The following is a 15,108-nucleotide window of genomic DNA, read 5'->3' as shown; positions in this document are numbered from 1 at the left end:
AAGGGGGAGATTGTTGGTACAGTAAGCATCCGACGATCGAACCTCAGTTTTGATAATGGCAAAGGGATTCAAAGTTAAGATTCCTTGTTATCTAACGTGGTTACATAAGGTTTCAGGAAAGTCCTAACTGCAGTTAGGCAGGGAAAATCCTAAGGGGGGGGTAACCTTAGGTCCTAGGGGGTGGTAACCCTAGGTGAAGGAAAATCCTAAGGGGGGGGTAACCTTAGGTCCTAGGGGGCGGTAACCCTAGGTGAAGGAAAATCCTAAGGGGGGGCAACCTTAGGTCCTAGGGGCGGTAACCTTAGGTGGAGGAAAACCCTAAGGGGCGACAACCTTAGGTCTTAGGGGGCGGTAACCCTAGGTGGAAGAAAACCCTAAGGGGCGGCAACCTTAGGTCCTAGGGGGTGGTAACCCTAGGTGGAGAAAAACCCTAGGGGGCGGTAACCCTAGGTCCTAGGGGATGGTAACCCTAGGCGGAAAGTCCAGTCTGGAGGACCGGACTGGTATCAGGTAAATCTCCTGAGTGGAGGAGGTGAGGACGCGTTCCCCGTAGAGGGAACAGTAGGCGTCGGGTCGACCTAGGGTTTCCGGTTGGAAATCTGAAGTCAGACCCGGACAGTCCGGAGAGTGTCATTACTTCATATTCATACTATTATTTTGTATTAACTTTGTGGTGCAGGTGTTGTTTGGGACTAACATGTCTTGCAGGTACAAAATAACGAAGATTTGTTGTAACGACCCAATTTTTCCTATTTCGAGTTCCAAATGTCCATAAAAATATTTGGAAATGCTTTTAAAATATTCTAGATATTTTTAGGAATTTTTAGAGTATTTTTATGCAATTTTTGGATTTCGTTTGGTATTTTTACCGAGAGGAGAAAGTTAAAAAAAAAAAAGTTGTAGAAGCTAGGTTTCGAACCCAACTCCTCGGACCCAAGCTCAACCGGCCCGACCAATCGAGCTAAGCTTGTTTTGTTAACTAAATATGGGAATAAATATATTTAAGGTATGGTAACTAATAAAAATCCTAGTTATAAAAAAGGGGTTTAAGTTTCCCGAACCCTAAAAGTTTCTCACCGAACCTTTCCTCCTCCCTCGCGACGGCGCCTTCTCTCTCGGGCGGAAACGCAGCAGCGGCTAGGGATTGTTTTCCGGCGGCCGGCGAGCTCCCTTCTCCGCGGATTCTTCACAAGTCCGAGCTCTCCTCGTCAAGGAGAACACGCGGAAAGGAGGGAATCACCGAGATCTTCATCTTCACCCGAAACCTAGAAGTTTTGGAGTTCTTTTCTCCGGTTGTAAGTTCCAAAAGCAAAGGTGAGTTGCTACTCACCTGCAGTAGGATAGCTCCGAGGTTTATTTCTTGTTATTTTCTTTGTTTCCGAAGCTTTGCATAAGTTTCCTTGCTTACTCTGTTTTCGGATCATGCTGCCTGTGATCTCTGTGTTGTGAATTTGGATGAAATGTTTCGGCTTTGGTGTTTTCATGGCCTCCTTGAGATAGAGTTGTGTTCACAGAATCGGGCTCATGGGTGTTGCAACCGTGGGTTGTTAGGCTTTGGTATTTCAATCCTAAAGTTTCCCTTACACTACTGGTTGGTTGAATCATGGTAAGTAGAGTTGTGGATTGGTGGTGTTATTATGGATTTTCAGTAAAATTTGATGCTAAGGATTTGGTTCTTCTCCCTTGCTTTCGGAACATAGTGTACAGAATTTAGTTTCTAGGGATTTAGCCCTCTTCCTTTGCTTTTGGAACATATGAAATCAAGATGAGTGGTTCGGCTTTGAGTTAAGTACATATGAAGTTTTATAAAAGAAGGGATCAGAGCATTTTTGCACGTAATGAACATGTAACAAGTCTATAGATCAAGCAAAATCTGATAGGAAAGGTACGTACTATAACAAGAAGGAGAACATGTTGTGCAGATTTGTTTTTAGTTGCTGTATAGAGTTTCCTTTGGTGGTGCAGCGTTGACTCCTTTGTTTTGGTTTTCCTTAGCTGTTGTGAGCATATGCAGATTTTTACTTGCTATTAGTTTTAAGTGGGGCATGTAGTTTAGTTTTGTGGTGTAGCACTTCAGATTTTAGATTCTTGGTTTGCTGCAAATATAAAAAAAAAGAAGAACATCCCTTATAGTTATCTTTTCAAACATAGATTTCTTTGTTACCTTAATTAGCATCTCAATCTTAGCATACTAGTTTTATTTGCATTTCTGCAAGCATGAACAGCTCTGTTTAGAGCTTAGAACAGTTTCTCTTTTATCGCATATTCGCAAGCAAGAACAATTTCCTTTAGGGCCTAGAACAACCTTTCTTTATTTGCATTTCTGTTTGTGTAGCAATAGATGTACATAAACAGATTTTCTAGTTTTAAGTTGCATTCTTTTGTCCTATTTTGCAACATGTTTAGGAAGCTTAAAGTTGCTCTCTTTTGTACTATTTTAAAGCATGATTAGTAAGTTCAAAGTTGCTTTCTTTTGCTCTATTTTATAGCATGATTAGTAAGTTCAGATTTGCTTTCCTTTGCTTTGTTTTATAACATGCTTAGAGAGTTCAGATCTGTTTCCCTTATGTTATTTTTATATAGCATGCTTGGTTGGTTGTAATTCTACACTTGATAGATATATCTATAGGATTTTAATAAGCTTTAATCAAGGAGTATGAGAAGTATGAGTAAAGAAAAGAAAGAAAAAGGCCAAGGCCTTAAGTAGATCCCAAAGTCAAGACTTTAGGGATTTTAGCACACAAGGTGCTTATTAATATGCCAAGGCATTTAAAGAAGTAATTAAGATAATAAGTATTTTACTTTTAAGAAGTGGCTAGTACCCGACTTCCAAGGTTGTCGTTAAACAAATCCAGGTGTTCAAGTCCAAGGTCTTGGCCCTGGTAGACCAAGGTCTGCTCTTTTAGGATTGACGGCTCGCTACCCCAACCTATTAGGGAACGCGCATAAATGGTACTAAGCCTGGGCCCAAGAGAAGTTGATTATTATTTTCAAGTATTAAAGTATAAATTTTAAACAAGTGAAATAAAAGAATAAGTTTAGAGTAAAAGAAGTAAGTTTCACTTTGTTTTAAAGATCAGCAAGTTTAGCTTTCTTTTATGTTAGCAACTTTTACATATTTAGTTTCTTACATGTTATTTATTTGCTAGTTGATGAGCATGTTTTGCTTTATATGTTAGCATTCCAGTTAGTTTGCTTTCTTTATTAGCTTATGAGCAGGATTAGCTACACATGTTTAGTATATCAGTTAGTATGATGTCTTTGCTATTTATGAGCATGAGTAGTTATACATGTTATCTTTTCTGTTAGCTGATTTCTTTGCTATTTATGAGCATGAGTAGCTTTACATGTTAGCATTCAGTTTTAGCATGTTTTTATTTGTATACATGCATATCGAGTTTTTGTGAGTTAGATAGCGCTCACTAAGCTTTATGCTTATAGACTGCACTTTCTCCTACTGCAGATGAAGGAAAGGAAAAGATTTAGCAAGGAAGGCGACAAGGTGGTGGTGATGAAGGTGTGTGATGGCTGGACTATGGGGAGATCAAGAGTTTATTAAGGAATTGTTAAGACTTTTTCTGTTTAGAGTTCTTTTAGTTTTCTTTAAATGTTATTATGAGTTAAGATTGTAATTAAGTTTATTCCGCATTTGTAGCTTGTTATGTCTATTGTTGGAGTTATATACTTGTTTACCATTGCTAGAATAGTTTCCTTTGAGTTATTGTTATTTTTATTTACTGCGTGGTTGTGAAAATATATGTTCCAGCCGCCTGTGGCTGAGTATAGTTTGTTTGTATTGTTGATTTGGTCACCGGTACAGGGGAGATTTTGCCGAAATTTTTCGGTAGGGATTTCTCGTAGTTAAGTAGCGTACTGGTTAAGTAGAGTTAGTAGTTAAGTAACGGTCACTCTTAGAGAGTAGTAATAGAAGTAAGAAGGGTGGTCGTTACATTTGCCTCGGATGAACAGTGTCCGAGGCGCCTCCATGGAGCTTGGAGGCGCCTCGGGTGCAAAAGCTGACCTGGCTACGAAGCTTCATTGGAGGCGCCTTGGTGAGGGTATAAGGCGCCTTGGAAGGCGCCTTGAGCAGGCCATAAGGCGCCTTAAACATCTGATCCACGGCATGGAGGCGCCTTGAACAGCCTTCAAGGCGCCTTGAACACCTTTTATAAGGGGGTTTCGACCAGCACTTCAAGAAATCAAGTTCCAGGCTTTCCTTCTTCAACGTGCTGCTAACAAAGTCATTCCGAAGTGCTGCTGCGACATTCCGACGACCCGGAGCTCTAATTTTCTTCTTTCTTAAGTTGTCGGTACAAAAGTTATTTCAATACTTTAATTGTAATTTGTAATTTCTATCGAGCTTATAGTTGTTGCCCACCGGAAGCGATCAAGGATCGCGGGCCTTCGAGTAGGAGTCGCCTTAGGCTCCGAACGAAGTAAATAGCTTGTCTTTCTGTGTGTTTGTTTACTTTCCGCTGCGTGTTTTAACTCCGATATTTTCACGATTCCGATAAACGTAAAATTTAGCCACGAGCGCTATTCCCCCCCCCCCCCCCGCGGTCTCGATCCAACAACCTGATCATAGAGAGGATTGGGAAAGTAGCTTACAGGCTGGACTTACCACAAGACATGTCAGCAACACACAATGTATTTCATGTCTCCATGCTAAAGAAGTGTCTCCATGACCCGAGCCAAGTGATTCAGCCTCAGTCAGTGCAGATCCAAGAGGATCTTTGTTATGAGAGCAGACCTACACAGATAGTGGACAGAGCAGTCAAGAGACTAAAAAATAAAGAAATACCACTAGTGAAGGTTATCTAGTAGAACCAGAAGCACGAGGAAGTCACTTGGGAGCGGGAGGACAGTATGAGACAGAAATATCCAGAGCTATTCTAAGTTCGAGGACGAACTTTTTATAAGGTATGGGGGATTATAACGACCTAATTTTTCCTATTTCGAGTCCTAAATGTCCTCAAAAATACCTGGAAATGCTTTAAAAATATTCTAGAGATTTTTAGAAAATTTTAGAGTATTTTTATGTAATTTTTGAAGATCGTTTGGTATTTTTACTAAGTGAAAAAAAATTTGACAAAAAAATATTCAAGTTGAGATTTGAACCGGAGACCTCAGGTTAAGGATTCGATTAACCAACTAATCCAGCAATCGTTAAAAAAGGAGAAAAAATTTATTTAAAGAGTAGTTAGAAAAGAGAAGAATAAATAGGAAGGTAAATGGTTGCCACTAGAATTCGAACCCACGACCACAACCCGAGCCAAACTGCAGCCGAACCCAGAACCAACTGGTCTACGGTGGTTTTGTGATTACGAAGGGAAGCGGATTTATTTAATCTATAGTTGGAACATTTAAATTAGATGGGAAAAAAATGAGCCCGGCTGAGGGATCGAAGCCGAGACCTGTGACTTCGGTTAAAAGTCGGCTGACCAACTGGGCTAGCGGTCTGTGCTAATCGGATGGACAGCAACAAATACTTAAGCACTACTTAGATGAAAAAAAAAACACTAGAAGAGAACCCAAGTTTCTCCCGTGACCTAAAAACTCCCGATTCCTCTTCTCTTCTCACGCGACGGCGCGGCGTCGCTGCTATTTGGGCGAAAACGAAGACGACGAAGCCCTAGCTTTGTCTCTGGCGCCGGCGAAAGGTCTTTTTCCGGCCGGTCTTCAACCGTGCGTGACCATCTCGACGAGGGGAGCTCGGAAACGTGAAGAAGAGCCGAGATCTCAAGCTTCTCCCGAAGCCCTAGCTGCCCTCTTCAGTTGTAAGTCCAAGAACAGCGAAGTAAGTACTACTCACCTGCGGTAGGAGTTGTTTCGGGTTTCCTTTTTGATTCTTCCTTTGCTTCCGAGGCCTAGCATGAACCCTAGACTCTTAGTATTTGGCTGCACAGCAAGTTCGACCTCTCCTTTATACGAGCACAGCATGTTAAGATTGAGAAATCGGGTTCTTTGTTCATTTTGAATTCAAAGCATGTTGTAGAGATTTTTGGTCCTTTTGGGCTCTCTGCCGTGAGTCATAAGGGAAGAATATGAAGTATTAGGTGTAGTTTTTGGATGTCCTAATTAATGTTCCGAGTATGAACAGATTTTAAGCTCAAGTTGGAGTTTTAATTTCTTCCTTTGTTTTGGATCATACCGTACAGATTGCCAGTTCATGGTTGCTGCCGTGAGTTCATTAAGGATACAAGAGGGGAAGGGTTTAGGGTTTGATATGTAGCTGTCTTGTGCTATTAGTTCCCTTATACCGGGTAGATTGTAGCATTTCTTGCTTATGCTATTAATTTCCTTATGCAGTTAAGTAATAGCATGTTCTGCCTATGTTGTTAGCTCTTTATACCATGTAGATTAGAGCATTTCTTGCATAGAATTTCTGTTTCGAATTCATTGTTAAGCCGAACAGCCCCTAATTCCAGCCTGTGGTTGTGTTTTAAGCATGCCTTTAGCTCTTAAATGTTGTATCCAGGTAGGTCTACCTGCTGCCATAAATTCCAGCAAAGTTGCTTTCTTTTGCTCTATTTTATAGCATGATTAGTAAGCTCAAAGTTGCTTTCTTTTGCTCCATTTTATAGCATGATTAGTAAGCTCAAAGTTGCTTTCTTTTGCTCTATTTTATAGCATGATTAGTAAGCTCAAAGTTGCTTTCTTTTGCTCTATTTTATAGCATGTTTAGAAAGTTCATATTTGCTTTCCTTTGCTTTGTTTTATAACATGCTTAGAGAGTTCAGATCTGCTTCCCTTGTATTGCTTTTATATAGCATGCTTGGTTCGTTGTAATCCTATACTTGTTGAGCCAATATTCCCAAATCATGCAGAGTGAGAGAAGAGTGCAGGATTATCTTTGTTGAAGAACAATAATGACACAAGGAGTTAAATTTGAATACATGCGCATATACTCCATGATATAAACTAATGGAACTGTTGAAGAAGATGATATTTCCAAAGCGGTACAGTATCATTTTATTAACCTTTATCTGCACAAGTGTGTGCTATCTAGAGCGAATAGGATTTTCAATTGCGTACACAGCGGCTGCAGATAGCATTGGTGTGAATCAATCGAGCAAGGGTCTAATACTTTCGGTATTCTACTATGGATATATTGTGTCACAAGTGCCTGGGGGTTTGGCTGCACAATATGTTGGAGGACGACGAGTTCTGCTGTTTTCGTTTTTGCTGTGGTCGCTAACATGTGCATTTGCTCCACTAGATGCCGGCAAAGTGAATATGATGGTTGTTGCCCGCTTCCTTGTAGGTGTGGCACAAGGCTTTATATTCCCCTCCATTCACACAATTCTAGCACAATGGGTCCCTCCCCATGAGCGCTCGCGTTCTGTTTCTCTTACGACATCCGGGATGTACCTAGGAGCAGCTGGTGGTATGCTTGTGTTGCCAAGTCTGGTAAAATACAAGGGACCTCAGTCAGTTTTCATGGTTGAATCAGCTCTGGGTATCATGTGGTCATTTCTCTGGTTTAGGTTTTCTAGTGATCCAGTTCGTTCCGAACATCCCAAAGCTGCTGCTGCAGGTTTCGGAGAGCACAACTTGCCTGTTTCAAGAGAAAAGAAAATCCCAAGTGCTGGAAACCTGAGGCGCTTCACTAAAATTCCTTGGAAGAAGATAATTTTCAACTTACCGATTTGGGCAATCGTGGTAAACAACTTCACCTTTCACTACGCACTGTACGTACTAATGAACTGGTTGCCAACGTACTTTGAACTCGGCCTTCAGCTCAGTCTTCAGGACATGGGATCTTCTAAGATGATTCCTTACTTCAACATGTTCATCTTCTCAAACACAGGAGGGATTTTAGCTGATCACTTAATCACAAGAAGGTTCTTATCAGTGACCAAGACTCGGAAGCTTCTCAACACCATCGGCTTTGTCATTGCAGCTCTTGCTCTAATGGCCATTCCACTATTCAGGAATCCCTCCTGGACTGTCATTTGCTCTTCGATTTCTCTTGGATTCTTAGCACTTGGAAGAGCCGGGTTCGCTGTAAATCACATGGACGTGGCTCCGCGATATGCAGGAATTGTTATGGGAGTTTCGAATACCGCCGGGACCTTAGCTGGTATCGTTGGCGTCGGGCTCACCGGAAGGATCTTGGAGGCCGCAAAGTCAGCTGATATGGATCTTACAAGCATAGAATGTTGGAAAAATGTCTTCTTGATCCCAGCCTATCTCTGCATATTTAGTTCTTTCTTTTTTTTACTATTCGCAACAGGTGAAAAGATTTTTGAGTAACTAACCCTCCCTCGACATGTTTGTTGGTCCATGGACACTCACACTCTTATTACCATTTGACGTTGTTGGATTTAATCTTACTTATGCATACGATTGACTGCGATCCTCCAATGCTGTTGTTGAGAATAACAATATCTAATGCCACATGTGATTTTTGGCCAATTCCTAATAGTGAAATGCTTAGCTCGTCTGCTTCCTGACGTTCTCCAAGTGGGTCGCTGTGTCAAGAGCACTGTGTCAAGGGGGGCTGACCTTCTCCATGCAGGGTCACTGTGTCAAGAGCAAAATCCCATGTGATTTATCTCTCTACATGACTGTAGGATTGACTATATGGGGCGTTCAAGGTTAGCATATGACCTTTTACTACATGAGAATGACACTATCTAAGGTATTTTAAGATGGAGAAGAGGCATATCTATATATATAATCGCCACACGCCATATTGAATGTAAATGCACAGTTCATCAACACCATCTTGATTAATCTTAAGAATTTACCTCACCCTTTTGATAGAGTGAGTAAAGAATTATAACCTTTCTAAATCATAGATGCTACTTTCGCAATCGTTGATCCCACCATAAGAACCATAGATGCTTGTACACAATATGTTTGACTACCAACTACACGCTGCAATGTTAACTTTGATAGTTTGATATCTAACCAGATTTCACTTGTCAGTCAGTTTATGCCACTCAATGAAATTCAATATCTCATGATCAAAAGCAATACATTCAATATTACATTCTCATGTATGATCAGAAAATCTCTAATGACGAAACAAAGTATCCTACCATTCTTGCAAGGATGCTGCAAAAGGCTCTGCCACCTTCCCATGTATCCTACTCTTTCTCACTCTTTCCAAGATACGGTGAATTAAGCTTATGAAAGAAAAAAAAAATTAGATAATGATTATAATAAAATTAAGGAGGAAAGAGCTTGCTTGTTCAATATATATATAGTCTTAGTACTATTTAAACTTGCTTTTCTATATTAATCTTTCTTGCATTCAATTTCAAACATTTCTTTTACATCAATGCATGTTTTGTACTATATAAATTAGACTTGAGAAATAATGACAAGCTTTGTGGACGAATGCAACTCTTCTTTGTATAATTGTAAAATGTAAAGGAATTTGCATAAATACATAAGGTGATTTCAATTGCACATGTCTTCCGAGAACATCAGGAGATCCTTTTCAATCTCTAACAAAAACAAAAATCTTTTATTAGGTAAGACCTTAGCTAAGTAAATTAAGAAATAACCTATTAATTATAGGTGGCATAAGGGTTTTCAAGTTTATATTGGTATGTTTTGCAGGAATCCTTGTTGGTGCAAGCATTGGAATAGGCCTCTTGCTCATATGCATTATATTGGTCGTCCTAAGTAGGAAATGGAAGGAAAAGAATCAAAAGAAGATGAGACAAAGGAACTTCCATCAAAATCATGGTTTATTGCTTCAACAACTAATCTCCACAAACAAACATCTTGAGGAGAGAACAAATATATTTTCTTTGGAAGAAATAGAAAAGGCAACAAATAATTTTGATAAAACTCGAATAGTTAGAAGGGGAGGACATGGAACAATTTACAAAGGAATTCTATCAGATCAAAAAATGGTTGCCATTAAAAAATCAAAAACTATTAAAAAGAGTGAGATTGACCAATTCATTAATGAGGTTGCTATTCTTTCTCAAATCAATCATAGAAATATAGTTAGTAGTTTGGATGTTGCCTAGAAACTGCAATTCCTTTGTTAATTTATGAGTTTATCTCTAATGGAGCCCTTTCAACTTCATGTTTTACAAGGTGAGTCTAAATTATCATTGGATGATCGTCTCAGAATTGCCACAGAATTTGCACGAGCACTTGTCTATCTACACTTCTATATCAATTTTTCATAGGGACGTCAAGTCATCAAATATTCTTTTAGATGATACTTTAAGGGCAAAAGTATCAAACTTTGGAACATCAAGATTTATTCCTCTTGATTAAAACTCACATACTGCAATTCAAGGTACCTTTGGATACTTAGATCCGGAGTATTATCAAACGGGTCAGTTGACCGAGAAAAGTGATGTCTATAGCTTTGGAGTTATTCTTCTTGAGATTTAACAGGAAAGAAACCCATTTACTTAACCAATGCTGGGTTACCACAAAACCTAACGATGAATTTTCATCAAACAATAAGAGAGAAGAAGCTCTTTGATCTCGTAGAAGATTGTATTTTGCAAGAAGGAACCGAGCAAGAGCTTTTTGAAATAAGTAGTTTGATAAAAATATGTCTTAGTTTGAAAGGTGTGGAAAGGCCTACAATGAAGGAAGTTGAGTATAGATTGCAAGACATAAGAAAGACGAGAATGAAAAAGAATATTCCAGAAAGCAAGGAGGAAACAGAATGCTCACTCACCCTTTGATCTTCCTCTTCTTCAAAATTGGCACACCAAATAAATCAAGAAAATTCCAGAAATTATAGCTTAGAGACTAGATAGAGGACATATCTTTTCTATTTCAATTTTCAATTGCTACTTCCATTCACCTGCATATAAAATGAGTTGCAGGTTGGCACCTAATTGATTAATCACTATCCCAACTTTCATCACCCTTTTTCTCATCAGGCGCATCTATCTTCTGTCTACTCCCGCTATCGTTGTCTTCTGAATCTTCATTGCTGAGATAATCATAAGGGCCCATTGTTGATTCCACAAAATTGTGTCCGTCCTCATCTTCTGATTCCCCAACCGCATCTTCTGAATCTCCCAAAACATCACCATCTAGGCTGATATCTTCATGTTCTCTCCATCTGGTTTCAACACTAGCTCTATCTCTCAAATATTCCTTTGGGGCAGCCCTGCTTTTTCTCTGTTTTATTTTATTTGTCTCTCTTTCTCGAGTCCCGTCTTTACTATAGGAGTTATGTCTATATCAACATCAATTGTAGCATCACTCACTTTGTCATCATAATCCCACTCGTCTTCTGAAGCTGTGGACATGTCATTGTCACTATCCCAATTTTTCCTCTCTGTATTTCCCAATCCAGTAGAAGTACCATTCCAACGCCTTACATGAGCCCTATCCTCATCTTCTGAATTATCACTTCTCCAATTTGGTGCCCTGCTGGACCGACCCATGTCATCTTTTCCCCAATACCTAATTCTTGAAAGTTCCTCTTTCTCTACCGCTTCCTCCTCTTCCCACTCTTTGTCTGCAGCATCTTCAATCTCTCGAATAAAGCGGTCAAGTTCCTCCTGGTCACTGTCCTCAGAAGGTACATCAATAGACTCATCTAGATTATCAACAATTTCTGCTGTGGATGGTTTATCCCCATGGAATATATATGGAGTCCCTTGTTTCTCATCAATAGCCCTAAAAAATGTAGTAGCAATTCTCTGAATGCTAGCCATGGCAATTGGGTCCTCTGGATTGACACCCTTGCGTCTTAGCTCTTGCTCAATTTTTTTGATGTTCAACTTTTGAGATTCAAGAGCCTGCTCAAATCTGGCTTTGAATAGGGCCTACAATATGACAAGACAAAAAAAAGACTCTTGACACCATAGCTACGGTAAAATCAATGGAATGACAGATTACACAATAGATCATGTGTAATTTAAGGTAGCATTAGCAGTTTACACATCAATGTTATGAACATTATCCTTCATGACACATAACAAACTACTTTGAAGTAGAATTTATCTGTCAGAAAAAAAAAAAGTGAAACAGACTAGAGCAAAAAGCAAGGGAACAACTGTGATCATTTAAAAGGATCACTATGCACTAATTTATCCCAATAATAGTGAGAAAAGGCACCCTTTGCAACAAGTGGCGGTTGAAATGGCATGAAAATCTAAAGTGCAAATGCAATGCCTTGACAAGTATGAGAGTTCTTGTATGCTAGTTCAACTCTTCCCATGAACATGAACATTCTAGGTAAATCTAGAATTTGAAATAACAAAATTTATGGATATGCACAAAGTAGAACTAAAGAAAACACTTATGGAATTTTTAAACCACGAACTTCTAGTTATAAACATGTAAACAAGTTCACATGAACCCCAAGCATTTGGATTAAAATTCTGTCATGAAATCAGTTGATTTTCACACTTGCAGCATATAGTTAGTGGATGAGACATGATGTACCTTCCTTTTAGTCAGGGTGTTGATTGGTATCAGATTCTTTGGTTGTCTGTAATTTCGTCCACGAAACATAATAATGGTTTTCACATCGTGTATATTAACAACAATGCCGCCACTTAATCTTGCTATCATGGTTGCCATTTCTTTGATTTTTTCCCTAGGAAAATTGTCACAACAAACTTGCACAGTCTCATGAAACTTCCAATGGAGATGCATGTTTTGAACTACTCCTCCAAAGACCCCACGAACTCCAACAGGAACATAATTTCTATTTCTGAAACCTATCTTCTTATAAGCCTGAAGCTGCTCAAGAGTAAGAAGCTCAGGATCATGCCGAGGAGGTGGTAACTCTGGCAATTCATATTTTTTGAGCTTTTGAAGAAGCAATCCCACCTTTTTCTTGGCCTACATAATAATTATATTAGTTAAGTCAGTACAAACAAGCAACTATAGTTTGGAAATTTTAAGTAAAAATTTATGATAAATGTCAAATCCCTTTATACAGAAATACTTATTGGTACTAGAACCACTTATCTACCTAGTAATGATGCAAGGCGAAGAGTATGCAATGTTACTAGTTGAGAAAGGAATGATATTGGAAAAGATGATCAAAATTGTCAATCCTCAAATCAATCAAAGAACATTATAGAGAAAAGGCAGGACAAATCAATAACTGTTTATTGAGAGAATGACCCGCAGAATTTTAGAATCCTTACTCTACGTAAGTTGTATAGTAGCCTTTCCTCTTCTGTCATTAACTTCTTTCTTATTTTTTTTGCACGTCTGATCTCTTTTAAAGTTTTTCCTGTTACTCTTCGCATTCTCTTCTCCACCTTGCTCCGCATGCTTCTTCCTCTTGTTGTCAACATAAATCGATGCCCAGAAGTTGAACCCAACTGGTTGATAGAATTACAATAAACTTCTCTAGGCAGCACTGAGTGCACATTATTCGGCCACGTTTTCAAGCATGTAATCCCATGTGAATAACACCTGTCAGCAACATATACACAAACTCAGATTTCAGAAATGAGAAAGCCCTGTCAATAGACCCGCTAAATAATAAACAATTTTAAGACCAGTTATTTGCCCACCTCTTTCCGAGAAGTAAAGCACTTTTCCAGCAGTGTCTTTGTAAGTTTCTGAGAGCCCGCATGTTGGAGATGAATATCATTCAACTAAATAAAGGATGAATATTTGTTGGCTTTTCCACAAAGCAAATATCATACACCTAGATAACACCATAGTTAAAGTTCCGAGATCAGAAAATTAAGGACAGAAAGACAATCCTAAATGCTGTTCAAGACTAGGTGCAGTAGATGTTTCCTCTCAAGTATCAAAAAACACCAAAAGCCAAGAACTATTAGCGACATTCTCATCGAGAAGCTAGGGAAAGGAGAAGAGGAGTAATAGAAAGTATAGTAGAAGAAGCATAAGAAAGAGAAAAAAGTGGCTAAGCATCTTCTCCTATCCACAGGTGCCACCATAGTAGAGTTGTGCATACAAAACTTAGGGTTAAAATGAGAAGTAGCTTTCAGTAAAAAGGATTTTTATTGACAATTTGTATTCACATTGAACTGAGAATTAAAAGAATTATGACAACCTCCAATCTGGTGATAAAAAATGTTAGATGCCTCCATTCAAAAAACAATGTTAGAAAGAGATCGTAAATAATAGATGACCAGTTCCAAAAACTCGCTTGATGAGGGCATTGTAGATGAATGAAGATATTCAAGGTAATATAATAGATTATTTAATGTAGCACACAAAATAGTTAACTGAAATACTAAATATTCTAAAGAAAATTTGGCACCTATGTTACAAGAACTTGTGATGTTCATACCGTGTGCAGAATGTTGTCTTTGGTACCTCTCATCTTTTACTCTAAGAGTATACATGAGTGTCTTTGAGTTGATCAAACAAACCCTCTACCCGTGGCAAAGGGTATTCGTTTTGATGATCACTATATTCAGTTGTCTATAGTCGTTACACAATCTTAGTGATCAATCCTTCTCTTTTAACAAATGATAGGGAACTCCCAACGAGAAAATACTGGGGCGTATGAATCCCTTATCTAACAGTAAGATCCTATAGTTGCAACTTCAGTTCTTTAAGTTCCCTTGGTGTCATGCGGTCCAGGGTTTTGGAGATTAGACTTGTCCCCGAAGTACCTCAATCACGAACTCCAATTGATGGTCGTGATAGCATGAGATAATTGATAATGGGCCATAATTAATAATATGCCCAATATATTTTTGTCTGAGTCTCCTATACTAATATATAGGCCAAATGAAAAGAGAATCCTCTACCTATAAAAGTCTCCTATACCTATGTACTATATACAATCAAATTTAAAACATCATGATCCCTTGAATATTTTACATAACTAATCTTAGATTCTTCAATCTTAAACAAGAAAAGCATGTTCCTGATTAGGACATCTAAAAAATTAATGGATAAATGAATTCTTTTTTTGAAAAACCTAATCATAAAGAGCAGCTAAGAGGCATGGTGATGACAAATAAACAAATGTTTTTTTGATGAAATATTAGCAGGAGAAAAGGTGGTTAGATAAAATGAAAAAAAAAGGTATACTAAGTTTTCTTGGCACCTAATTTTGTTATAAAATTGTCAAAATTATAAGAGAATTTTTTTCCACTTGAAGCCCTACGTAATCTCCTTACACATATTTACAAGTCGGTAAAATTAGGACTTGGCCTCAAA

General features: G+C 38.6%; 2 protein-coding genes across 2 annotated transcripts; one reads left to right on the top strand and one right to left on the bottom strand.

Annotated features, from left to right (window-relative positions):
- The first annotated feature begins 5,540 nt into the window (after window positions 1-5,540).
- LOC121979898 (probable anion transporter 6) lies at window positions 5,541-8,466 on the top strand. Its single transcript, XM_042531875.1, has 2 exons — window positions 5,541-5,797; window positions 6,828-8,466. Exon 2 carries the CDS (start codon window positions 6,925-6,927, stop codon window positions 8,254-8,256), a length of 1,332 nt encoding a protein of 443 aa, XP_042387809.1. The 5' UTR covers window positions 5,541-5,797; window positions 6,828-6,924; the 3' UTR covers window positions 8,257-8,466.
- A 2,088-nt stretch (window positions 8,467-10,554) lies between these two features.
- Window positions 10,555-13,618, bottom strand: LOC121979897 (CRM-domain containing factor CFM9, mitochondrial-like). Its single transcript, XM_042531874.1, has 4 exons — window positions 13,479-13,618; window positions 13,104-13,377; window positions 12,391-12,792; window positions 10,555-11,768 (listed from the first exon to the last, which is right to left on the bottom strand). The coding sequence occupies exons 1-4, from the start codon at window positions 13,556-13,558 to the stop codon at window positions 11,121-11,123; spliced, it is 1,404 nt and encodes a 467-aa protein (XP_042387808.1). The 5' UTR covers window positions 13,559-13,618; the 3' UTR covers window positions 10,555-11,120.
- Between the last annotated feature and the right edge of the window lie 1,490 nt (window positions 13,619-15,108).

This window comes from Zingiber officinale, chromosome 5A, assembly GCF_018446385.1.
Source record: "Zingiber officinale cultivar Zhangliang chromosome 5A, Zo_v1.1, whole genome shotgun sequence".
Taxonomy (NCBI): Eukaryota; Viridiplantae; Streptophyta; class Magnoliopsida; order Zingiberales; family Zingiberaceae; genus Zingiber; species Zingiber officinale.
This window is presented reverse-complemented; position numbering and strand designations above follow the sequence as displayed.

Excerpts from the sequence above, each read along its gene's own strand:
- LOC121979897 (XM_042531874.1), bottom strand. The coding sequence starts at position 13,558 with ATGATATTCATCTCCAACATGCGGGCTCTCAGAAACTTACAAAGACAC. Across the intron at positions 12,793-13,103 it reads TACTATACAACTTACGTAGA|GCCAAGAAAAAGGTGGGATT; the intron begins GTAAGGATTCTA and ends ATTATTATGTAG. Across the intron at positions 11,769-12,390 it reads ACACCCTGACTAAAAGGAAG|GCCCTATTCAAAGCCAGATT; the intron begins GTACATCATGTC and ends GTCATATTGTAG.
- LOC121979898 (XM_042531875.1), top strand. The coding sequence starts at position 6,925 with ATGGAACTGTTGAAGAAGATGATATTTCCAAAGCGGTACAGTATCATT.